This window comes from Lipotes vexillifer, unplaced genomic scaffold (genome assembly GCF_000442215.2).
Source record: "Lipotes vexillifer unplaced genomic scaffold, Lipotes_vexillifer_v1.1 scaffold252, whole genome shotgun sequence".
NCBI lineage: Eukaryota > Metazoa > Chordata > Mammalia > Artiodactyla > Lipotidae > Lipotes > Lipotes vexillifer.
In genome coordinates, this window is record NW_006773367.1 from 1,551,768 (window position 1) to 1,578,973 (window position 27,206).

The following is a 27,206-nucleotide window of genomic DNA, read 5'->3' on the forward strand; positions in this document are numbered from 1 at the left end:
CAGTAGTAACTGTAATAAAATTGAACCCTGAAAGAAGGAGTGAAATGTATGAATCCATCATGAGCAAGGAAGATTGTGAACAAATAAGTACTGACTTTTTCCTAAGTTGGATGAAGGTTGTTGAAAACAATGTGATGCTAAAATATTAGCAACAATAATATGGAAGCTGGTATACAGTAGGGAAGAGGAAGGACTCATGATAAGACTTTCTATGGTCCTTGTATTTTTCAGAGATTGACTTTAAGTAGGCATATTCAAGAAAAGAAATAGATTGTATAAGGTATGAAACAGTAGAGGGAAAAAAGAATTCAGAAAAATTCAACAAAAAGTAGAAAAGTAAAAGCTAAGAAGCAAAGAAATTCATGGTAAATAGAAAGCACAAAATAAGTTGGTTGAGACTAGTACTCTTATAAAATAATCATGATAAATGTAAATAAAATTAATTTCAGTTATCTAAATGACTATATATTTAAAAAAATACAGCCCAATGTTGCTTAAAAAAGATACCCAAGGCAAAACAACCCAAAGAAGTTAAAAATAAAAATAAATGGATAGAGAAGATATATCAGTATATCAGGAAAAAAAAAAAAAAGAAAGCAGGTGTGACAATATTAATATTAGGCAAAATGGAATTCTAGGTGTTTTACCCAGGAAACACTTGCACATGTGTACCAGGAGACATGTACAAGGATGTTCATTGCAATATTGTAATAATGAAAAATTTGAAAGAACTGAAATTTCTATCAGTAGGGAAATGTATGGCTAAATTGTGGAATATTCAGGGACTTCCCTGGTGGCACAGTGGCTAAGACTCTTCACTCCCAATGCAGGGGGCCTGGGTTTGATCCCTGGTCAGAGAACTAGATTCCACATGCATGCTGCAACTAAGAGTTTGCATGCCACAACTAAGGAGCCCATGAGCCGCAACTAAGGAGCCCGCCTACTGCAACTAAGACCTGGTGCAACCAAGTAAATTAAAAAAAAATTGTGGAATATTCATATCAGGACAACGTATAGCAGTTAAATAAGCTAGATTTATTTGCATTTTCATGGCTATATTTTGCATCTATTTGAGTGAGAGAAATATGTTACAAAATAATATGTTACTGTGACATTTCTAAACATAATACATTTGCACTTCTAAGATTCCTTCTAATTCTGAAATCATCAAATTTCACACCAATAAGCTATATTCCTATGACTATGTGCATTTGACTATCTGAGGAAGTATGCCCAGAAACAGTATACTTCAGTAACCTAATTACTGTCCTTAAGAGCAATCACTGTATCCTAAAGAATGAACACACTTGCAATAGACGACAACTGTCTTCCCCTGAACAAGTAATCTGTAGAATTAAATATTTTGTAACTATTCCCAGTATGCTCAATGCTATGTAATAAGCATATATGCAAAACTCTCTCCTTTTCCCTTGAGTTGCTTACAAGAAAAGAGATATGGCAGAAAGAAGTACAGGTGTATGATGAGAAGAAGAAATGAGAGCTGTCTGGAAGAAGATGTTTAAGCAATAACTTTCTTCTAGAACCTATGCAAACCAGAATCCCTGTGCTGAAAATAACTAGACATTGAAATCACAAATGCCCTCAGATGTCAAATTCCACAGATATTTATTGAGAACCTACTGTGTACAGGGTATTCTACTTAACATGGTCATGAACACAGAGATGAGTTAGGAGTCCTAAGTTCTTTATAGACCTTTGGAAGATGAAGGTAACTATAAAACAAGGCAGGATAAGTTAAGGGCCATGAGAGTGATACAGAGGGCTTTGTAACTTGAAAGGAGAGAAATTATTTTCTTTGGAGGGTTCCAGAATGGAAGCTGTTTCACATATTTGTAAATGTACTCATTTCTGTTTGGGTGATTAAAGGTGACAAGGCAGTTTCTTTGCCATGCCATAGCTCTGTTTAGTATTTAATCCTCTTCCACTAACCCCCGCCACCCCCAGCCTTTCTTAAGAAAAATATTTCTGTACATTAAATCTTTCAAAGCCTTTAATGGTGTTGCTGAAACAATCATTTAAACATTTAAAACACACACCACATAGTACACTTATTTTAGAGGTAGCAGTGGTTAGCCACTGGAAACTAATCATTGGGTTTGATAAAGGGAGGAATTTTATGTTATGGCTTATGACAGAGAATGGAAAAATGCTTTAGTGAGATGAGCGGGCATTTAAAATTGGAGCACAATAATAGCAAAAAGTGCTGAAGTCAACGAACTGCTTAGAAATATGGTTACTATTTGCTGAGAGAGGCCTTTCAAGGTGGCCAGATATATGCGTTTGCAACCACAGTCAGTTCATTTCTTCCCTAAACATGGGACTGTGACCCTGATTGATGTCAGTGAGAGTTATGTACTTGCAGACAAAAATGTTTAGATCATCCATGAATCCAAGGCGAATAGGAAATAGGTGTAATAAGAAACAAGTTTTAATAGACTTACACATTATACATAACTTAGGTTAGAAACCATGCAAAGGTGATGGTGATCTTTTGAATATTCTGGGCTTGCTTAAAAATTCTCCTTTTTTCTCCAAAGCTATTATACTCTGAATTGATTCTAGTCCACACAACTGAAAGAAGATAAAAAAGGTAGAGTGGGGATATGGAAGAGAGTCTTAGCATTTGACTTATGACTTGGACAATATGAAGGAAATGGTCATGAGGATGAGAATTTCAAGGAAAAGTATCAGCAAGTGGAAGAGCCTCAGAAATTGACCTTGGGCAAATTGCTTTACCTCTCTGGACCTCATTGTCTTCATTTGTAAAACTAGAGCGTTGGAAATGAGCCCTAAGGAATTTTTCAGCTTGAGAATTCAGTAAAGTAGACTAGTTAAAATGGACAGCAGGACCAAATGTAGTTTTTGCTTGTTTGTTTTCTTTCCAGTTTCATTGAGATATAATTGACACATAATACTGTATTACTTTAAGGTGTACAACATAATGCTTTGAGATATATATGGCTCCCATGCTAAGTCATATTCTCCAGTTTAGTCTTCATCAATAATGTGATATTTTGGTCTCCCTTTGCCATATCCTCATCTTATTTCCCAGAATGTTCAGAATTTGGATGTGCAAGAAGAGTGTTGTTCATTTGGCTCTCTCAGACCCCAAAAGCTGGTATGCAGGGGGGAAAAATTGACTTTGGTGAGAAGGGATTATTGTTTCCTCTGAATCTGGAGAAGGCAATATGTTTCCTCTGAATCAGGAGATGGCACTAATTGTGAAGAACTAGAAATCCTTGAGGTATGGTGGAGTTTCAGGGATTCAAAATCATCTCAGTCAGGTAGGAGGCCAAATAATCAGCTAAGAATGAGTCATCAGACATGGACTTGGAAAGTTAAAAGGAGAAAAGATTTATAATTGCCTCTATATGGAGTATACTCAAGAATCCACTGAAAGAGGTTTGGAGATGGGGACCAAGATGGCAGAATAGAAGGACCCTGAGCTCACCTCCTCTCACAACCGCACCAAAATCACAACTATTTTAAGAACAACCATCAGTGAACAAGACCGGGACCTACCAGAAAAGATCTTCTACAACTAAAGACATAAAGAAGGACCCACAATGAAATGGGTAGGAGGGGTGGATTCACAGTATAATCAACTCCCATACCCACAAACTGGAGAATAATTATAGTGCTTCCACAGGAGTGAGTGTTCTGAGCCCCACGTTGGGCTCCCCAGCTTGGGGGCCCTGCACCAGGAAGACAAGCCCCCAGAGCATTTGGCTCTGAAGGCCAGTGGGACTTAATTTCGGGAGTCCCAAAGGACTAGTGGGAAACAGAGACTTTATTCTTAAGGCACACACACATATGCTCTGGGACCCAGGACAAAAGCAGTAATTTGATAGGAACCTGGACCAGACCTACATGTGGTCATGGAGAGTCTCTCAGAGAGGCGGGGGTCAGCTGTGGCTCACCCTAGGGACATAGACACTGGTGACAGCCGTTCTGGGAGCTGCTACTATGTGGACACTGGTGCTGGTAGGCGCCTTTGTGGAACCCTCCCTCTAGCTCAGTTCTAAAACCTGGCTCCACCCAACTGTTTGTTAGCACCTGTGTAGGGATGCCTCAGGCCAAGAAATGAACTGGGTAGGAACAAGCCCCACCCCTCAGCAGATGGGCTGCCTAAAGACTTCCTGAGCCCATAGCCACCTCTAGACATGCTTCTAGGCATGATCCTGCCCACCACAGGGCCAGGACCCAGCTCCACGCTCCAGTGGGCAGTCACCAGGTATAAGAAAACTATGATCCCACAGCCTATGGACCCAGCCTGCCTACAGCAGGCCAGACCCTGCCCTGGAGCCAGCTGGGCCCTGTTCCTGCCCATTGGCAGGCAAACACAAGCTTTGGGACATCCCGGATACTGTACCAACTGTGTCAGGAACCAGCCCCACCCCACCAGTGATCTGACACAAGCTGTGGGATCCCTGGGCCCTGTAGCCAGACCCCAGGACCCAGCTCTGTGAGCCAGTTGTCCAGCACTAACCCAAGAACCTGGCTTCACCCACCAGTGGGTAGACAACAGCCCTGGAGTCTTCTGGACCCTGACTCTGCCCACCAGTGAGCCAGCACTAACCCCGAGGCCCCCTGGGGTTCTGTAGTCAGCTGCTTCATGACCAGGCCCAGCCAACCAGCAGCCAGAAGCCTCTGCACAAGGCAGGGCCTGGCAACCAAGTGGATTAGGGGCCAACCAAGACTACCAGACCACCCACATAGTCAGCCTCCCGCCACAGAAGGACCTACACAGCCCTCATAGGGGAAACCCCTAGAACATATAGCTTGGATGATGAGAGGGGGGTGCACTGCTGGGACACATAGGACTTCTCCTACAGAAGGCCACTTCTTTGGGTTCAGGAAACATAATTAACCTACCAGATAAATAAAAATACAGATAGCAATTCAGGCAAAATGAGGCATCAGAGGAGCATGTTCCAGATGAAGGAACAAGATAAAACCCCAGAAGAAGAACTAAGTGAAGTGGAGATAGACAATCTACCTAAGAGAGTTCAGGGTAATGATCATAAAAATGATCAAAGAACTTGGAAGAAGAATGTATGCACAGAGCAAGAAGTTAGAAGTTTTTAACAAAGAGTTATAACGAACAACCAAACAGAGATGAAGAATACAATAACCGAAATGAGAAATATACCAGAAGGAGTCAACAGTAGACTAAATGATACAGAGGAAGGGATCAGCAAGATGGAAGAGAGAGTAGAGGAAATCACTGACATTGAACAGACAAAAGAAAAAAACAGAAATGAAGACAGTTTAAGAGACCTCTGGGACAACATCAAGTGCACTAATATTTGCATTATAGAGGTATCAGAAGGAAAAGAGAGAGAGAAAGAGGCTGAGAACATATTTGAAGACATAATAGCTGAAGACTTCCCTAACCTGAGAAAGGAAACAGTTATCCAAGTCCAGGAAGTGCAGAGAGTCCCCTACAGGATTAACCCAAAGGGGAACACACCAAGACACATAGTCATTAAAATGACAAAAATTAAAAATAAAGAGAATATTAAAAGTAGCAAGGGAGAAGCAACAAATAGCATACAAGGGAACTCCCGTGAGGATATCAGCTGACTTTTCAGCAGAAACTCTGCAGTCCAGAAGAGAGTGGCATGGTATATTTAAAGTGATGAAAGGGAAAAACCTACAACCAAGAATACTCTACACAGCAAGGCTGTCATTCATCTGATGGAGAGATCAAAAGATTTACAGGACCTGAATCTAAAAGGATTCAGCACCACCAAACCAGCTTTACAACAAATGTTAAAGGAACTTCTCTAGGTGAGAAAGAAAAGGCCACAGCTAGAAAAAAGTAAAATTACAAAATGAAAAAGCTCATCAATAAAGGCAAACATAAAGGTATGAAATCATCCATGCACAAAGCTGGTAGGAAGGTTAGAAGACAAAAGTAGTAAAATAATCTATATCCACAATAAGCAGTTAAGGGAGACACAAAACAATTAGATGTAAAATATGATATCAAAATTAGTAATCATGAGGGGAGGAGAGTATAACTGTTGGGTTGTTAAAGTGCATTTGAAATGAACAGATCAGCAACTTAAAGCAATTTTATATATATGCTACTAAACAACCAGTGGCTCACTGAAGAAATCGAAGAGGAAATCACAAAGTACCTGGAGACAAATGAGAATGAATACATGACTATCCAAAACCTATGGGACGCAGCAAAAGCAGTTCTAAAAGGGAAGTTTATAGCGATACAGGCTTACCTCAGGAAACAAGAAAAATCTCAAATAAACAGCCTAACCCTATAGCAGATGAAAGGTCTTATATATAGAATGGATGAAGAACAAGGTCTTACTGTGTAGCACTATATTCAATATAGTTCAAGAGAACTATATTCAATATCCTATGATACACCATAATAGAAAAGAATATAAAGATGTGTATATATGTATAACTGGATCACTTTGCTGTATGGCAGAAATTACCACAACATTGTAAATCAATTATACTTCAATAAAAAAAAAGAATGGAAAAAAATAAAATATAGGTGAATTGTATCACAGTGAAGCTGGGAAAAAAAGAAATAAAATAAAACATTATCATAACTTATAGGAAAAAAAAAAAGCCCCAAAGCCCCTAACCCTATACCTAAAGGAACTAGAGAAAGAAGAATAGACAAAACCCAAAGATAGTAGAAGGAAAGAAATCATGAAGATGAGAGCAGAAATAAAGGAAATAGAAACTAAAACAATAGAAAAGATCAATGAAACTAAAAGCTGGTTCTTTGAAAAGATAAACAAAATTGATAAACCTTTAGCTAGACTCATCAAAAAAAAAAGGGAGAGGGCCCAGATTAATAAAACCAGAAATGCAAAAGAAGTTACAACCAACACCACAGAAATATGAAGGATCATGAGAGACTACTGTGAACAACTCTACTGTGAAAACTGGACTACCTAGAAGAAATGGACAAATTCTTAGAAATGTACAGTCTTCCAAGATTAAACTGGAAGAAACAGAAAATATGAACAGACCAATTACCAGTAATGAAATCGAGTCAGTAATTTAAAAAATTCCAACAAGCAAAAGTCCAGGACCAGATGGCTTCACAGGTGAATTCTACCAAACATTTAGAGAAGAGTTATAATACCTATCCTTCTCTGAATATTCCAGAATATTGTGGAGGAAGGAACACTTCCAAACGCATTCTGTGGGACCAGCATTACCCTAATACCAGATGAAGATATCACAAAAAAAGAAAATTACAGGCCAATATCACTGATGAACCTAGATGCAGAAATCCTCAACAAAATATTTGCAGACTGAATCCAACAATACATTAAAAGGATCATACACAGTGATGAAGTGGGATCTATCCCAGAGATGCAAGGATTTTTCTATATCTGCAAATCAATCAGTGTGATACACCACATTAACAAATTGAAGAATACAAACCAGATGATCATCTCGATAGATGCAGAAAAGCTTTTGACAAAATTCAACATCCATTTATGATAAAAACTTTCCAGAAAGTGGGCATAGAGGGAACATATCTCAACATAATAAAGACCATATAGGACCTACCCACAGCTAACATCATACTCAACAGTGAAAAGCTGAAAGCATTTCCATATTATTGGGAGCCCTAGCCCCAGCAATCAGAGAAGAAAAAGAAATAAAAAGAATCCAAATTGGAAAAGAAGAAGTAAAACTGTCACTATTTGCAGGTGACATGATACTATTTGTAGAAAATCCTAAAGATGCCAGAAAACTACTACAACTCATCTAGTAATTCAGGAAAGTTGCAGGATATAAAATTAATATACAGAAATCTGTTGCATTTCTATACACTAACAACTATCAGAAAGAGAAATTAAGGAAGCAATCCCCTTTACCATAACATCAAAAATAATAAAATACCTAGGAATAAACTTACCGAAGGAGGCAGAAGACCTGCACTCTGAAAGCTATAAGACGCTGATGAAAGAAATTGAAGATGACACAAACAGATGGAAAGCTATACCATGTTCTTGGATTGGAAGAATCAATATTGTTAAAATGACCATAATTTCCAAGGCAATCTACAGATTCAATGCAATCCCTATCAAAATACCAATGGTGTTTTTCACAGACCTAGAACAAAAAAAATTTTAATTTGTATGGAAACACAAAAGACCCCAAATAGCCAAAACAATCTCGAGAAAGAAGAGTAGAGCTGGAGGAATCACACTCTCTGACATCAGACTATACTACAAAACTACAGTAATCAAAACAGAATGGTATTGGCACAAAAACAGAATATAGACAAATGGAACAGGATAGAATGCCCAGAAATAAAGTCACTAGTCTGCAACAAAAGAGGCAAGAATATACAAGGGAGAAAAGAAAGTCTCTTCAATAAGTGGTTCTGGGAAAACTGGGCAGCTACATGTGAAAGAATGAAATCAGAACATTCTCTAACACTGTACACAAAAATAAAATGGTTTAAGGACCTAAACGTAAGACCCCAAACCATAAAACTCCCAGAGGAAAACACAGGCAGAACACTCTGACATAAATCACAGCAATGTTCTTTTGGCTCTATCTCCTAAACAAAGGAAACAAAAGCACAAATAAATAAATGGGACCTAATTAAACTTAAAAGCTTCTGTACAGCAAAGGAAAAAATACAAAAAAAGACAACCTACTAAACCTACTAAATGGGAGAAAATATTTGCAAATGATGTGACTGATAAGGGGTTAATGTCCAAAAAATATAAACAGCTCATACAGTTCAACATCAAAAAAAAAAAAAAAAACCCAAATCAAAAAACCAACAACAGCAGCAACAACAAAACCAAACAAACAACCTGATTAGAAAATGGGCAGAGAAGACCTGAATAGACATTTATCCAAAGAAGAAATGCAGATGGCCAACAGGCACATGAAAAGATGCTCAACATCACTCATCGTCAGGGAAATGCAAATCAAAACCACAATGAGATATCACCTCACACCTGTCAGAATGGCTGTCATCAAAAAGAACACAAATAACAAATGATGGAGGGGATGTGAAGAAAAGGAAACCCTTGTACACTGTTGTGGGAATGTAAATTGTTGCAGCCACTGTGGAAAACAGTATGTAAGTTTCTCAAAAAACTGAAAATAAAACTACCATATGACCCAGCAATTCCACTCCTGGGTATATATTCAAACAACAACAACAACAATGCTAATTGGAAAAGATTCATGCACCCCAGCGTTCTTAGCAGCATTACTTACACTTACCAAGATACAGAAGCCACGTAAATGTCCATGAACAGATAAAGAAGATGTGGTATACATATACAATGGAATACTATGCAGCCATAGAAAGGAACGAAAATCTTGCCTTTTGTAACAATGTGGGTGGACTTCGACGGTATTATTCTAAGTGAAATAAGTCAGACAGAGAAAGACAAATACTGTATGAGATCACTTACATGTAGAATCTGAAAAATTCTACAAATGAGTGAATATAACAAAAAAGAAGCAGGCTCACAGATATAGAGAACAAATTAGTGATTATCAGTAGGGAGAAGGAAGGAGGAGGGGCAACATAAGGGTAGGGGATTAAGAGGTATGAACAATTATGTATAAAATAAGCTATAATGATATACTGTACAACACAGGGAATATAGCCAATATTTTATAATAACTATAAATGGAGTGTAACCTTTAAAAGTTGTGAATCACTGAATTGTATACCTGTAGCTTATATAATATTGTTCATCAACTAGACTTCAATTTAAAAAAAAAAAAATCTACTGAAGAGGACAAAAGGATTTCCAGTTAGGTTGACAAACAAAGTGACATTAACAGTCTTGGATGGGCAGGGCTCTAAGGCAGCCTAGGGACAGCCACCAGGGACAGAAGTGATGAAAACTACTGTATAGAATATATTTTATTAAATTATATTAACTTTCACAAGTAAATGAAGGAATCTATTAGGGTTAGACAATAAATGGTTTTATCTATATTATTAGAAATACTAAAGTATTCTTTTTCAAATTTGATAGTTTAGACAGCCACAAAGTTAACCCTTGTCTTAATTGATTCAGGCTTTTCCTCATGTGTGTATTCAGTTTTTTTTTATTAAAAAAATTTTTTAATAGCCCAGTCAACAAAATGATGCATTACAGCAGCTCCAAACACCAGCAGGATGAAGTTTTAACATCCATTGTTTCCAATTACATAGATATAGCCAGTAGCTTTATTGTAGTTTATTATTCATTATGTGACAAGTTCAATTGTTCTCATGCAGAAAAGAAAATACCCTGGCTTATTCCCTTTGCCCATTGACTTTTCTAGGATTAAAGTGAGTGCCAGCTTCTCCTTAAAGTAATCTCAGGCTATTCTTTTACATCCCTGATTTCTCTCAATTCCTATCATTCTTAAAGTCAAAGTGTGTATTACCACATACAGTTTGGTGGGGATGGGGGAGGGAGAGTAGGGAGCAGGAAAGGAGGCAATTGGACTTGAACTGTGTGGAGGGAGAAGAGAATTTGGCAGGTGGATATGGGAGGTGGGAGCCAGGAGCACTCCAGGTGTGGCACACTACTTGCCTCCAAAAAGCATGGAGGCAAGATGTCAGGTCATCTTTAGGAAGCAGTGTGCTGAGCAGGCCCTTTGACTAGAGGACAAGGATTCAAAGGGAGTGTGGTCTCCATGACTGGAAAAAATAGCCTGAAACCAGATTGTACAAGGCTGCAGGAAGCCAGCTTCTTTTAAGGATAGGTGAGATTTTGATGAGGAAATAGCCTGTGGAGAGGTAGAAAATGAAAGTTCAATAGTTTTGATTGTTGGAATGAGATTCTAGAAGGAAAGGAAATAAGAGTCTAGGAGATGGGCTGAAAAAGTTAGAAGGGAAGTGAGGAGGAGTTAAACAATAAAAAGGGAGGGCTCAATTTTACCTGAAAAGTCAAACAAGTAATGTTGTTTTGCTGTTGATAAAAGAATACCTCTTGATATTTAGAAATACAAAAGTGATTTTAAATAAATCTACTCTGTCAGAGTTTTTGTTTCTTTTTCCCTGCCATTTTTTTTTTCCACTTTTGGTTAAAAAGGAATATGCTGAAAGAAATTAGGTACACAACAGGGACTGAAATAATTTCAAATAATTTTTCTTTTAGCTGGATTGCTGTTATAAAATGGGACTACATTTTGATCAGAACTTTTATGAAGAACTTGAGCATTTTATTACAACATCTGTTTCCACGTTTTAATTTCTCTCCTTCCTTTTATAGGCATTTGCATACCTTTTTTTTTTTTTTTTCAGATGAGAAGACCTTTTCGTTTGCCACAAGAAGGCTATTATCCAGAATGTTAATGGGCTTTCAGCTATTAAGATGTAATGATATACCTTGAGTATTTAACTATAAATTTGAAAAATCTCCATGAACAATCTCAAAGGAATACTTAGAATGCACTCTTGGTAAATTGGCTCATTTTCCTGTAATTTACTGGAAGTGCTGATATGAGAGCAGTCCTAATGTGAAAAGTACAATAATCCCTGGAGTTACATTGTATGTATTAAATGATTACTCTCAAAGAATAAAACATATGAGACCATTTAGCCTTCGTTCACATTTGTTACTTAGAATCACAGTAGAGAAACAATCCCTTTTCTTTTGGTGCACAAAATTAGAAACGATACATTTAATATCTTTTAAAACAAGAGGTACAGTGATGTTACACTTTTGCCTAACAATTGCTCTTTTCCGAAACAAGGACTGTTCTAGTTAGGAACATGATTCTTTCTTCTGGTTTTGTGGAGGCCCCTTTCATTCCATTGATAATTGAAATATTTTTAGAAACCCATAATGTAATTTTCTTTGATGTCAGTCAAAAAGATTAGTCTGCCTTCTAACCATGAGCTTCTACTACATTGGGGAATTATTTAAGGAGGTAGTCAACTTGCAGAAGCAGCAGTTGCAGGAGCAAAGGGTCTTGTTTGGAATTTTGTGTGATTGTGTTTTTCTTCTTTACCAGGGGACTGAAAGTTGTGGAACCCTAATTTGTGACATCGGGTGTTTTTTGGTAAGCAGCCATTTATGACTCTGGAAGATTGGGACTGACAGGAAGCCCCTTCTGAGATTTTAACAAAGTTCTCGAACAACACCTATACCATGGACATAAAGCTGGATCCTTCCCGAGATGACCTGCCTCTCATGGCCAACACCAGCCACATACTTGTGAAGCACTATGTACTGGATTTAGATGTGGATTTCGAAAGTCAAATCATTGAGGGCACCATAGTGCTTTTCTTCGAGTCTGGAAATAAATTCAAGAAACAGAGTAGTTCCACCGAGGAAACCTACCCATCAGAGTCAAACGAAGCCTGCAAATTTAGGACGCCTGAACCCTGCCGTATTCCTGTAACAAATACAAGGACCGTCTCATCTAAAATGGGATATAATGATTTTGTAATCTGTGGTAAAGGTGAAAAAGATACGTCTGGTAAAGATGGTAACCACGACAACCAGGAACAGGCTTCTGGGATTTCTAGCTCAAAGTACTGCTGTGACACAGGGAATCATGGGAGTGAGGATTTTTTGCTAGTGTTGGACTGCTGTGATTTATCTGTGTTAAAGGTTGAGGAGGTGGATGTTGCTGCTGTGCCAGGTATTGAAAAATTTACAAGGTCTCCCAAGCTCAGGAATCAGATTGTACGTGAACTCGTGGCTCTGCCTGCAGATCGTTGGAGCGAGCAGTTAGACTATTATGCTCGCTGCAGCCAGGCTCCTGGTTGTGGGGAACTCCTGTTTGACATTGACACTTGGAGCTTACAGATCAGGAAGACAGGGGTTCAGACAGCTACTGACTTTCCTCATGCCATAAGGATACGGTACACAACCAAACCCCAGGGGCGATCAGTTACGTGGACCTCAGACCAGAGTGGCAGGTAGGTTATCTGGGCACTCTGCAGTCCCCTGCCCATTAATCTTACACACCCGGGAGGTGAGTCTATGTAAAGACACTCCTCTTTATTGTGGCATTACCCATCTAACCTTAAATCCTTTGACCCACAGTGAAGCAGGTAAATTCCCAGGCATGCTGAACTCTTAATAGGATTACTTCCCTTAAGTCAGGATGAAAAGATTACTTTATTAAGCCCCTGTATTTCTGAGTTAGGAGACTGAAAGTCAGGTTTAATGGTTAAATGCCGAGCCTAGCTCTCTGTTGAGATCTCTGCTGGCAACTTCCAGTACTGTAGATGGAAACGATATGTATCTTTGAGAAAATACTTTGTCAAAGTTCCTTCATATTCCCCCTGAGGGATTACATGGCTGCCAAGTTGGGTTGGTGTGAAGCCTGGCAAAGTGCTTCCAAATAAAACCAGCTCTGCTTTGTGGCTTTCTTACTGTACCTGTCTCTTGGCAGCAATGCCTCCCTGGACTTGGTCAGTTATTATGTAATATGAACCCTCAAACACTGGAAAGATCTGGTTCTGAGGGTGACAGTCAGTCCTGCTGAGTCCACACTTGCCTCTTTGACCATGATTCTGGGTATCTGACACCAAGGAGACTGCTGATTTTTTGTGTGGGGAGAAGGAATTGATGAGGCATCGATGTTCAGAGGGTGGGTATTTAGGCAGTCATTTGTTCTTTTCTTCTTGCCTGTCCTCTAACAGTTGTTCAGGGCTTTTAGAATTTGAGAATTTTCAAATCAAACTTTATTGATTCCTCATTATTCTACCTATTTCTTTGTGCTAATGTACTGCAAAGCAATACAATAATTATAGCAGATCTTGGTTGGAGGAGTGTTCATCTCTGTGAGCTTGTTTTCAGCTCCTTCTTTTATAGCATTGGACTCCCTTAATGGAGGCAGTGGTCTCGGTAAATTGCTTACGTCTCTCCCCCAACTCACCCCCCAAAAAACCTTTTAGATTATATATTTTAAAGCACCACTTTGACTTTGAGCTCTCATTATCCTGTTCCTTGCCTCTAATCTTACCTCCTGCTCTGGTCTCCCTCCCTGCTCAGAATGAGTTTGCTTCCTGTCATTTCTGCTGGAGTCTGAGGCAGCCTTTGGGATAGGGCAGGGGTGGTGCAAATTTACATCAGTACAAAAGCATAGTGACTTATCTATAGAATAACTTATTTGATCTTCTTGGGAGTCTGTGAGGGAAAGAAATAGGTGTTCCTACTGTATCTTCAAATTTTTTTGAAATTATTGAAGTTGGGCTTTTCAGTAAGATTTGACAATATACTGTCTCTGAATATTTAACTAGGAAATTCTAGATATTCTACTCTCAGATATTTCATTTTTGAATTAGAATAATGGGAAAGAAGAAACTATCAACAGTATTTAGAAGAAATTCTCAGTAATGGCCTCAAACATGGCTTTCTTCTCAGTGCTAACTACAAAGAAAGAGATTAGACTTGTGAATTACACTGCATGTAAAATGTTGAGTAGGAATGAGTTATTGATAAATGCTTGTTTCCTTAAAGAAACTCAGAAGGTCCGTGGGCACATTTTGCTCCTGAAAGGTTGACTTGAATTTACTCTTGATGTCTCCTTTTCTGAAAATTCAGTAAAACACATGATCACAGCAGGAGTTTAAGCTGTATTTTTGGAAGTTTGTGATTATATGTTAGTAAATAAATGGCATTTATGCAGTCTTACAGGGATAAAATTTTTTTTTTCATCCTCAAAGATTTTTTTTCTCCTTTTTTTTTTCCTTTTTTTTGGGGGAATTTTATTACAGTCAAGATAATCTTCCACGAATGGCCACAAAATCTCTATAAATTTTCCCACATGCTTAAGAATAAATCTAGGTATATACTGGTAACTGTTTGGATACTGTAAGGACTTAAAATGCCCAAGGATCCCAGGTTACTAGAGAGAAATAATTGCTTAGTGATATGAGCAAATAGTAATCATCAGGGTTACAATGCTTTATGAATATAATTGTGTGAAAATGTAAAATTTCACAATTGTGTGAAAAATATAACTGGGTAGAGCTTACTTTCTTCAGGGCATAGAGTCTACGTTTATTAAACTAAAGTAGTGGTTGCATTTTTATCCTTGAATGGCAGAATACTATCCATGTGCCTACTATAAATTCTTAGTCTGGATGAGAAACTTTTTATTCCCATTTTACAAGTAGGAAAATTGAATAAAGTTACTGAATGCTCCTACAAAAATCCATGTGTTAATTGTGAAAGGGAGCTATGTTTCTTACTTTTGATTTTTACCATGTCCTTTATTGTATGCAAAGATTTCAATACATTTAAAAAAACAAATTATATTAGCTTTCAATAAACTTCTATTTTTAAGCAGATACTAGACAGAAACTTAAGAAAAGCTCTAAACTGGTACTTTTCCTTTCAAGTTCCATCAGTGGTGTCTCCCCTTCCCACTCTCATCCTACCCTTTGTTGAGAATAAAACTTGTTATTTTGTTTGATAATATGTAAATAGATAATCACTTAAGAGGTCAGAGGATCCTGGGATGAAATGTAAAATGTGACAGAACAATCTAGCTATATTAAAAATGTATGAAACAACCTCCCTGAAGGGAGTAGAGGAAAAAGATACTGACCTAAGTAACTTTGGAAATGAGTTGAATCTGTAAGGCTAAAGGCAAAAGGAACTGTACATAAATACTGTACTGTAGTTGATAGAGTTGTTTCCCATGGGGGTACAGGTTAACAATCCTGGCACCACTGTACATGTATCCTGGAATTGAGCAATTTAGTAAATGGATGCAGATGATGGGAGCCAGGTTTCTCACTGCTGAAGTGGGAGATTACAGATGAGCAAGGGGAGGAGGCTAGAATGATCCATGTGGAAATGGATTAGAATTGGAGACATCACTATGAACTCATGTTTAGCATACTATAGATACAGATGGTTGCATATAGAAATAATTATAGATATGGTTGTTTGCAAGTGATAGCATACACACATATATTTCCTTGTTTGTCAGCTGAGTGGGTTTAGAAGCAGTGAGTGTACCCTAGCACCTGGATCTTGGCTTCTAATATATTCTCCAGTAAAGGAACCAGGGCTTCTTGGAGAAACGGCTGGGACTGGGGCAGGCCACATGCAAGATGAAGCTGGAGCATCTATAGTGCCAGAAAATAAGGAAATGCTCAAACAGCAGCAGCAAGAACCTGGAATTACGTGTGTCTGTCAAAGTCCAAGGAGCCATCTGAAAGAACTCCTAATGACTCAGACTGAGCAACAAAATAAAATAGTTTTAATAAAGCAGAAAGTAACACACCATTGTAAAGCAATTATACTCCAATAAAGATGCTAAAAAAAAAAGTAACAAAACAAAAAATAGTTTTGGATGATAACCCAAAGTATAAAATAAATATCCATGAGTCCATACTAATATAAAACAGTGATTGACTTAAATAAACAAATGGAGGAGAATGGCCAAATCCATGGTGCAAAAGAAGTCCAAGTTATATAGATACTCTGCCCTTAACGTGGTAGAGCGTAACTCCTCACTCCTTAAATGTGAGCTGTTCATATTCACACTCCTCAAGCGTGAGCTTCCTTCCAAAGACGACGGTATGGAAAGGGCGAAAAAGTAAATTTCCATTGGAGAAATCTGACAAACGTGACCTCGGCAAGGAGATCAAAGTTAACATCAACAGTGATGAGTCACATTGATAGTATGCACCCTTGGTACGTGGTGTGATGCAAATGGCATCTTTGTGACCTTCTTCCCCGAAACCCATAACCCCCGTCTAACGAAGAGAAAAACATGAGATAAATCAGACTTTCAACAAAACACCTGACCAGTACTCCTCAAAACTCTCAAGGCCAACATAAATAAAGTCTTCAGAAACTGTCACAGTCAAGAGAAGCCTAAGGATGATGATTAAAATTAATGTAGTAACCTGGTATAGAAAAGGGACTTTAGAGAAAAACTAATGAAATCTGAGTAGTTTAGTTAATGTCTGGACTTTAGTTAATAATAATGTGTCAACTGTGACAAATATACTAATGTAAGTTGTAGGGCAAACTGGGTATGGGATATATGGGGACTGTGCTTGTTCTTTGTACTTTTAAAAATAAATCTAAAACTGATAAAATAAAAAACTCATTAAAGAATAAACTTCAAATTTGAAAAAAAAATCATCTTTCCATCCTGAAATTCCTCTTTCATAAGAGCTCTCATCCCATTTTTACCAAGTAGCAGTGTTCTCTGGACAAGAACTGAAAATGTATTTGCAGCTGTAAAAGAGTATTTCTTTCAATCATTGTTAATCATTTCTTCTTCCTCATTGTTAATTCTAGTTCTAAAATGAAATAGCTGGAAATATAAAAACTACATTTTCTTACTTTGTTTTTACATTTTCTGGGCTTCCCTGGTGGCGCAGTGGTTGAGAGTCCGCCTGCCGATGCAGGGGACACGGATTCGTGCCCCGGTCTGGGAAGATCCCACATGCCGCGGAGCGGCTGGGCCCGTGAGCCATGGCCGCTGAGCCTGCGCGTCCGGAGCCTGTGCTCCGCAACGGGAGAGGCCACAACAGTGAGAGGCCCGCGTACAGCAAAACAAACAAACAAACAAAAAACCCCTACATTTTCTTACTTTGTTTTAGCCATTGTGGGGTTCTGGCTTCTCTTGAACCTAAGTGCTCTTTCTTGCCTCCATCATTCAGATACTGGATTTTAGGTGACCTTTAAAAATGACTGATGAAATACCGCATACTTAACAATATGATACATGCTTCTTGGAAAAAATGTTTACTTTTGTGTGGTGTGTGAGTACCTGTGCCCTTTTAAAATATTTTGATGAGACCTGGAACAGTCAAGAATGTGTAATGGTGTTCTTGCTAAGCTAGACAGGAAGAGGCCTTAATATCTTTTTGATTCTAGAGCCTCAACATACTTAAGAAAAAAAATCTTTAAAAAAATGGAAATCTTTATTCAAAGTTTATGTACTTTCTGCATTTTCCTGCCTTTTTTCCATTCCAGTGAATAAAATGTTATTTAAAACCAAAGCATTTTTTTCTGGTAACCCATTCCTTTTTCCCTTTGGATCATTATAATAGTTGTGGAACCAGCCAAGTGGTCTAGGAGATCTTGCTTAAGCTGATGACATCGCTGAACATGAGTTGAATGGAGGGGAAATTCAGTTAAACATAGGAAATTTATTTTAAAAACTATAATTATTTGGGTCATTGTTAAAGATAGCTGACTAGGAAAATACATTATAACTTAAAGTGATATTAAAATTTAAAATTTCCTAGATCAGTATGATGTTTCTTTGTTTTAGACAAAGCCAGAATGATGTTGGCAAAATACTAAGGAGGGAACGATTTTTTAAAATTATATTTATTGTTCAGCTGTTGGACCAAGGACGATGTAGACCTTTGGAGTATTTTTAGTTTGATATCGAAACCAGATGTTAAAACATGTCCCCCCACCACACACACACACACACAAACACGAAAATAGTTTCATTGTTTTGGATCTTACTATTAAGTTTTAAAATTAAAAGAATGAGCAGAAGATATTTTAGAAGAGATTTCAGGTCTAAAATGAACATTTCTGTAATTAATACCTTTTTTCCCCCCAACTTGCATCAAGAAACCAATGTAAAATTCATGAGAACTGAAGGGGAAATACCCATTAATTCTATAATATCATTGTATAACTGCAAAGGAGGAATTGATAATCCCAAACATGAAAATGTTTGGAAGTGTTCTTTTTCAGCTTCCTCATCCCCTTGCTGCACTGTGTAGATGGATCTCTATTTCTCAGAATCCCAGTTGAGTCTTGGGAGGAAAGGCAATGATGGACTGTCTTAATTTAAACAAGTAACAAAAATGACCAACCAAACAACAACAAAAAAAACCATGAATCACCAAACATCAACAGAAAATAACAAATCAAAATGACCTATAACCAAAAGCATGGAGTGTTGAAAAGAATCTAAAAAGTGAGAGCCAAGAGAACTGAGTACTCAGAGCTGGGCTGCCAACTAGCTGTGTGACTTCAGATAAGTCATTTTACATCTCTGGAGCTTAATTTCCTCGTGTGTAAAATGAGAAAATTCCGTGAGAGGACCTCCAAACGTTTTCCATACATGAAATCCTATACTCACAAGGGACTTCCAGATGAAAAGTACTATCTTTGCCTGTACAAACAGATTGCTTATTTTGCACCCAAAACACCTCTGTTAAAGGAGAGGTGACTTTCTGACTCAAAGCCACTTTCAGTCCAGTCCATTTTGACCATACACAAAATCTGTCCAAGTCAAAGCAGCATTCTCCTTGGACTTGCCATATATGTTTATTATGATTGGTGAGTCACAGTTTTGGTGACTGTGCCATGAAGAAGAATGATAATAAAGAAGGGTGTGTGTGAGAATGTGTGTGTGTGTGTGTGTGTGTGTGTGTGTGTGTGTAGGGGTGAGAGAGAGTTGTGGTTGACACTTCCTGTTTTAGTAGTCTGCTCTTGGTTTTTGTGTAACAAGAAAGCAAGAGGGTTGCTTACCTACAATGGAATTGTAACTTAGGTTTAATGAGAACATGGAGCCATAAAAAAGATCGGGTGCAGGAAGGAGTACAGATGGAAAGGAATTAGAGGAGGCCTGAAAACTTTGTAACTCTGGGGAGTTTATAAAAGAATCTGACCCACTGAGCTGTCACATCTGTGGTCCGCTGGCTTCCAGTGACCAGATCAGTGTGGGAAAACATCCCATCAAGCCACACCCACAGCAACAGGAGGCTCATCACCTCCTACCTGAGTCTGTTGAAGCAGCCCTCTCCCCAGTTGTTGATCTGTGATAATGGAGTCTCTGAAAATGGGTGATTTTTATGGAAAGTGATGAAACTTGAAACATTGTTTTAAACTAAAAATAACCCCCTTTCACTCCGACTGCAAAAAGACATGCATATAGTAAACTGAAAATAAAGAAAATATATGGTTTGAATCTCTTCCCTGCAAGTTTTATAGGATGGCTTTAAAGATGGCTCCTCCTAAAAAGACAAGCAAACATGTTAGTTAGTTGATGTCTTAGTCGATTTGAGCTGCCATAACAAAATACTGCAGAGCGAATGGTTTATAAACAAGAGAAAATTACTTCTCACAGTTCCGGAGGCTAGAAGTCGGAAATCAGGATGCCAGCATGGTTAGGTCCTGGTTAAGGCCCTCTTTTGTGTTGCAGACTGCAGACTTCTGGCTGCGGCCTCACATGGTGGAAGGGGCTAGGAAGCTCGGTCTGGCCCCTTCTGGCCCCTTTTATAAAGGCATTAATCTCATTCATGAGGGTTGTGCCCTTATGACCTAAGCACCTCCCAAAGACCCCACCTCCTAATACCATCACTTTGGGCATTAAGATTTCACATATGAATTTGGACGGACACATTCAGACCATAGCAGCGTAGTGTATCTTATCCTCATTTGACTGCTCCGCACGCACACAAACATGTAACAAGAAGCTGAAGTAATTGTTACTCTGACAGGTTCTTCCTCAACTTAGAAGTTCTTTAATGGCAACAAGCCGTGGGCCTGCCTGTGACCCCCATCTTACCCTGTTTGCTTTCTGATTTTCAGTGGCCTCCTCCCATTCCCACAACTCCTGTGCAGTTAGTCTGGGCTCTCCAGGGGGGTCTTCTATGCGGGTGGGTATCCCAGGGCATGTAGAACGAGCCCTGGTGAAAGAGAGTTTTCCTTTTCATGTTGGAAGAAATTGTTCAGTTGGGAAATAATGAAGTTATAAACATCAGAATGGCAGGCTGGCGCCTAAACATCTATCCCGTAAGCATTTTAGCAACATGGCCGAGGTGTAAGGCTGTGCATGTTGAATAAACACAGCTGCATTTCTTTCGGTGATTACATATCCAGATAACTGCAGAGCATGTTTATAAATGCACATAGATTTTCCTCCCCTCTTGGGACACAGGGGCGGGGGGAGGGAGGGGGGGGGAATGTGTGTGTGATAGGAGTCACCACGTAGAGAGTATGATTTTCAGGAGGGTTTAACTCCATGAAGGCCTTATGTCGACCAGTTCTCCACTTTCTGTCGGATGCCCAAAATTCCACCACTAGACCTTTATCCAGGGGTTAAAGCTTTCATCCCTGTTAAAATTTAGTTACTTAACTTTAGATTGTTTTAGACATTTGCACCATGACGTGTGACATGCATAAGAATATCAGATTGTGAAAGCTGAAAAAGCCATCGGTTATGAAGTCACTGGCACTCGGTTTGAGTGTGTTGAGGAGGGAGGAGTGAAGCTGCAGCTGAGAAAGAAGAAAAGGCCAAGAAGGGAGTAGACTGGGAACATGAAGGGAATCTACATTTTCAAGAAATTTTGCCTAGGATTGTTTTCCTATTTCTGAAAACATTCCAATAAGAAAGTGATTCAGTCATATCAGACAAGGGTATATTTATGGGTGTGGCTTTTAGACAGATGAATTGATCTATACTTTCAGAGTTATAGCTCTAGAGACCAAGTGGAAAGCTAGAAAGAAAACATAGACTTTGGCAGAAAGGATGCCCCAGCCATATAAAGAGGGGAGAGAAAGAGACTTGTGGGAACAGTGGGAGGATTGGAGGTGAGTGCTTCCTGGGGTCTGGCCACGCATCTAATCCCCTTGGTGGGAGACTTCAGGCGCCAATGCAAAAAGAGCCTTCAAGAGGATGACAGGGGATCAGGACAAAACTCTAGAACAAAATATCTAGAACTAGGCTGTTTAGAGGGGGAAATAATCAGAGAACTGGGGAGGAAATGATGGTGATAACATGCTTTTTTAAATCCAGTCAATGGAAGGATTCCCTCCCCACCTCCCTATTTGCGTACGATACCCAGACTCAGATCTGCCTGCAGCCTCGATAACTCACTACTTCATAAAATCATCATTTCTAAATTAGGTCTAATTTCAGACACTCAGTCCCATTGTTGGACACTATACTCTTTGGGGTTAGGAAATTGAGGTCTCTGTGTCCATACAAGTGTCCTTTGCCATATGGTGTGTAAAGCCCTTTCTATGCAAATTAAACAGGTAGGACCTCTCCTTGTCCCTTGTCCCTTCCCGTGACCTGCTTGGTACCCTTAGTTTCTTCTCTTGTTTAATAGCTTCATGATCCATCTTCTCTCTTGAGGCAGAAACCTGAGAAAATTCTGTTATCTATTGCTGCATAACAAATTACCTCAAAACTAAACAGCTTAAAAGAACAAAAGTTAAACACAGTTTCTGAGAGTCAGAAATCCAGGAGCAGCTTAACTGGGTTATTCTGGCCCAGGATCTCTTACAGCGTAGCAGTTAGCTGTCTGCCGGGGCCACAGACATCTCAAGGCTTGGCTGGAGCTGGAAGATCCTCTTCCAAACTCACGTGCAAGGTTGTTGACAGGCCTCAGATCCTCACTGACTGTGGGCCAGAGGCCTTCGTTCCTACCACATGGGCTTCTCCATAGACTGCCCGAGTGTCCTCATGACATGGCACCCCCTGCCCTGTCCTGAGGAAGTGATGAGACACAGAGGAAAACCCCTGAAACAAAAGTCACAGATTTTTAAATAATCTGATCTCACAAGTGACATCACTTCTGCCATAGCCATCAGTCACACAGGCCAACCTGATACAATGTGGGAGGGGACTACACAGGGTTGTGAATACCAGGGACAGGGGTCATTGGGGTCCATCTTGGAAGTTGGTTACCTCAGAGAGGCCTTCTGTTCCTTTCTCCTTCAGCAAATCACTATGTCTTTCTGATTCCTCCTCTGCAGTGTTTCTCACATATGACCTCATCTCAAATCTGATTGTTTCTTCTGAAAAGAGGTATGGAGGCTGATGGAGGAAGCCTTGGGGACCACATACCTAAGGGCACAGGTGGAATGCATAATAATATACCAGCATGACCTCCAACACAAGCTTATTGGGAGAAAGAGAGCAAACATCTGGGCAAGCCAGTCTTTTGGGGAGGATTTGCTCCCTGTGCAGGGAAGGGAAGACCTGTAGCACCAGAGTCACCCGAGGGAAATGAGGTGTTGCGTGCAAAAGCAAGAGAGCACAGATACTTTCAGACTTGGCCTAAGTTCCCTAGGACTTAGGGCCATGATATGGGGTCAGCTTCCCCTGTGCGTGAGGCAGAGAAAGTCTTAGGCGATCTCTAGGCAAGGGCCTCCCACTTCCCTGTGAACGTCACAAATAGGTTTATCTCCACAAGTCTGCTTAGATTGGAAGTGGATTCCTAAAGCTCATGAGCTGAGCAAAATTGTGGGGTCCATTCTGCTTCAGTGAGAAAGAAAGCCTTGATTCTCAATGGCTGCCATTGTCAGAGGAAGAGGAGTTATACCTGCCATTTTGGCCAGTGGCAATATACTCCGTTTCCACTGACCATACGTTTCGTCTTGGGATCCTTCCCTAAGATGGGCCTTTTGGGAAAAAACAGGTGGAATTTTCAGAACTTGAGCTGCTAAAGCATTCCCCCACCCCCACCCCAGGCACACAACCAGCAGCCCCGCCTAGGTGGAGGTGGCTTTAGGCGACTTCGTCATTAGGTTCTCAGACAACCTGAAGTTGGGCCATTAACTAAGGCTAAGTCAATTAACCAAGGATCCAAGGGGACCAGGGTGGGAGCTTAGCACTCACTGAAACCGATGGGGGATTCTGGGCCTTCCATGAAAATTTGCCTGTGTTCTTGTATCTGTGTTTCTGGGACATAATCATAGGTTTATGGACCAGAACAGACAATAGAAGTCACATACCTGCCCCCCATCCCCATTTTGCATATGACTCAGAGAGGTCAAGGGACTCTTCCGTAGCCATTTAATGAGTTGGTAACCCAGCCAGGACTAAAGTCTTCTGAATTTCTAATCTTCTTTCCCTGCCTCATGTCAATTCTATGAGTTATCACAGCATATACACTTCTAGGAGGTAGACTGCCTGTTTGCTCTAAGGTCCATTTTCTGCTCTTATTATAATCTTCTCTGAATGACAAGGAACTCATTTCTCAGGCTGCCTCGTCTTCTGGCTTCCTGTCAGGTTTGGCCAATGCGGGGCATTGATGGAACATTTGAGAGTTGGCGAGAAACAAGGTATTTCCTCCTCTCTTTCTGCTGCTTTTGGCATCTCCATCAATGACTGAGTCTCCCTGGTCCCAGCACCCATTGGACATTCCCCACTGTGACTCTGGCTTCTGTCAAATGACCCTGTAACACCCAGTAACAGTAGCTCCTCCAACCTGTGGAGTCACAGCTCCTCACCACTGTGGCTAGTCTCTTAGTTGCCTCGCTCTCCCCTGTTTGGCTTCTTAGCACTTCTATTACTTGTATGACCAATTCCCTATATTAAATTACCTCTGTTTATTAAGTCCTAGACTGGTTTCTTTTTTCCTTCCTGGACCCTGACTGATGGAGTGGGGCCATCATTCTGTGTGTTCTTGCTTATTGTAAGAACGCAATAAATGTTCAGTCATAACAATGTTAACTAAAAAGGAAAACCAGTTTATGCGAGAGAGGTAGTGCTCTGCTCTATTATTTACTCTATAAATCAAGCTGATTAAAACTATATCATATTTGCCATAACTCCTAAAAAGCAAAAAGTAGAAACATTTTCCTAAGACATCTTCCTGAGGGTCAGTCTGTACCTTCTCCTCTGTGGTGTTAAAAGAATAGATTTCTTTGATCTCATAGATTTTTTTTCCATTTCTGTCTGTGACTTAATCATGGAAGGGACTGTTCTTGGTATGTGTGGGTTTGTGTTTTTTAACTGTAGCAGAATGAGCCCTAATGTCATGCTGTTGGTTTCCTACACTTGCTTTGGTAACAACTCTTCACTTGGCCTTCCCGTCACAAGCCTGGTTGTTGTGACCTACAGTCCTGTTGATATGCCAACCCCTGTTCTTGGCCTCCACACAAGGATTCCCACAAGGGTTCCATTTGAGATGGTGGTTTCCAAGATTGGGGGTATCTGTCCGCCAGCACTGGATTTGAGACCATCGGCTTGTTTGTTCTAAGTATTAATATCTCAGTGATCGCTAAACATATTTTCTTTTCCAGAATATTTTCCAAAATTTTTAAAGAATGTCTCTAAAACTTGTTTCTTTCGAAGGCCTAAGGGCCTAAAGGGAGGGGCAAGGTTAATGTAAACTTTAACTTGGCAGACTAGTATTTAAAACTTTATCAAAAAAATATTTTTCCCCTTAAAAAACAAACAAACAGAAAACTCTCTTTACATGTTTAAGTAATTCATTTGGGAGAAATTACCGCTCAGCTATTCACACAGCCCTTGGCAGTTTCAGTTCAAGATGCTCTGAAACCAGTCAACTACAAAGTCTCAGATATTTTCTCTTTGAAAGCTCAACTTAACCTTCGCTACCATGGTGGTGAGAAAAGTGACAACTCATTTTAAAGATTCTCCCCCTTTGTTTCTTTGTCTTTCTTCTGCAGGCCATGTGTTTATACTATGGGATCGCCCATAAACAACAGGGCCCTTTTTCCATGCCAGGAGCCACCCGTTGCCATGTCAACATGGCAGGCTACAGTTCGAGCAGCTGCATCTTTTGTTGTTTTAATGAGTGGGGAAAATTCTGCCAAGCCAACACAGCTTCGGGAAGGTACTGTACATGTGTTCTGTGCTTCTTTATGTATTGCACACATGCTGGACCCAGCAACCCAATACACAGTGTTTTTCTCCACTTTAAAAGAGCTCCTTTATTAGCTGGGTTGGACTGAACATACTATAAAACATCCTGTCAGAGAAAACAGCCCGGGATGGGGAGAGGCACTTGGGAGCCTAGGCATGGCATGTGGGGCTCTTCATGCCAGAGTTATCAATTCCTAGTTTATTAAGGCAGTTGCTTGCAGCTGATGGTTTGTGGGCTGTAAGTAGGTGCTCTTGGTTGAAGACTTTCTGGGCAGGCGAGTGTGCCATGGAAACACCATTATAGTAGAGTTATCTGTGGTTTGGTCATGAAGCCTGTACAGGGTTATTCATTATTCTGAGCGATAGTGCTCCTGTTGGCTGGCCCACTGGAGTCATCCTAGTATTGCATCTGTTCTGTACACTATTTGGCCATGAAGTTTCGTTTTGTTTTTTAAATTAATTAATTAATTAATTTTATTTTTGGCTGTGTTGGGTCCTCGTTGCTGTGCGCGGGCTTTCTTTTAGTTGCAGTGAGCAGGGACCACTCTTCGTTGCAGCGTGCGGGCTTCTCACTGAGGTGGCTTCTCTTGTTGCAGAGCATGGGCTCTAGGCACAACGGCTTCAGTAGCTGTGGAGCACGGGCTCAGTAGTTGTGGCAAGCAGGCTCTAGAGTGCATGCTTCAGTAGTTGTGGCCCCCTGGCTTAGTCGCTCCGCGGCATGTGGGATCTTCCCGGACCAGGGATCGAACCCGTGTCCCCTGCACTGACAGGCGGATTCTTAACCACTGCATCACCAGGGAAGCCCTGGCCATGAAGTTTTGAACCAAAGGTGTATAAGAAAGACGGAAGGCAAGTGCTAATGCATCATCAAGGTTTTGTCTGCGAATTTCTTGCTTATTGCAATAATTAACACTTTCAGTTGAGATCCTGGGCATGTTGATGCCGGGTAAAGTTTCTGTGATTGTAATATTTCTTTATTTAAAATATGGTGTCTCCTTCCACTACTCATTATAGAGACTTATACAAAAAAGTAAAAGTAATAAAATTAAATAATTTTAAACAAAATGGCTGCTAACATTTTGTTGCATTTCCCTCTGGTTTTTTTTTTTTTTTTTTTTTTTTTTTTTTTTTTTTGCGATACGCAGGCCTCTCACTGTTGTGGCCTCTCCCATCGCGGAGCACAGGCTCGGCTCTCGGCAGGCGGACTCTCAACTACGGCGCCACCAGGGAAGCCCTCCCTCTGGTATTTAAAATCTCTCTATAGGGACTTGCCTGGTGGCGCAGTGGTTAAGAATCCACCTGACAATGCAGGGGACTTGGGTTCGAGCCCTGGTCCGGGAAGATCCCACATGCCGCGGAGCAGCTAAGCCCATGCTCCACAACTACTGAGCCTGTGCTCTAGAGCCCGTGAGCCACAGCTACTGAGCCCGCGTGCCACAACCACTGAAGCCTGTGCGCCTAGAGCCCGTGCTTCGCAACAAGAGAAGCCACTGCAATGAGAAGCCCGTGCACTGCAATGAAGAGTAGCCCCTGCTCACCGCAACTAGGCCCCGGGTACCAGCAACGAAGGCCCAACGCAGCCAAAAATAAATAAATAAATAAACTTATAAGAAAAAACATCTCTCTCTATA

General features: G+C 40.1%; 1 protein-coding gene across 2 annotated transcripts in view; it reads left to right on the plus strand.

Annotated features, from left to right (window-relative positions):
* The first annotated feature begins 12,006 nt into the window (after positions 1-12,006).
* Positions 12,007-27,206, plus strand: part of AOPEP (aminopeptidase O (putative)) — a 318,679-nt gene continuing 303,479 nt past the window's right edge. The window contains exons 1-2 of one of the 2 annotated variants that reach the window (XM_007448285.1): positions 12,007-12,922; positions 25,380-25,546. In XM_007448285.1, the coding sequence (XP_007448347.1) occupies positions 12,147-12,922; positions 25,380-25,546 (943 nt within the window). In that variant the 5' untranslated portion in view covers positions 12,007-12,146. The remainder of the gene's footprint in view (positions 12,923-25,379; positions 25,547-27,206) is intronic. The other variant, XM_007448286.1, reaches the window with a different exon arrangement.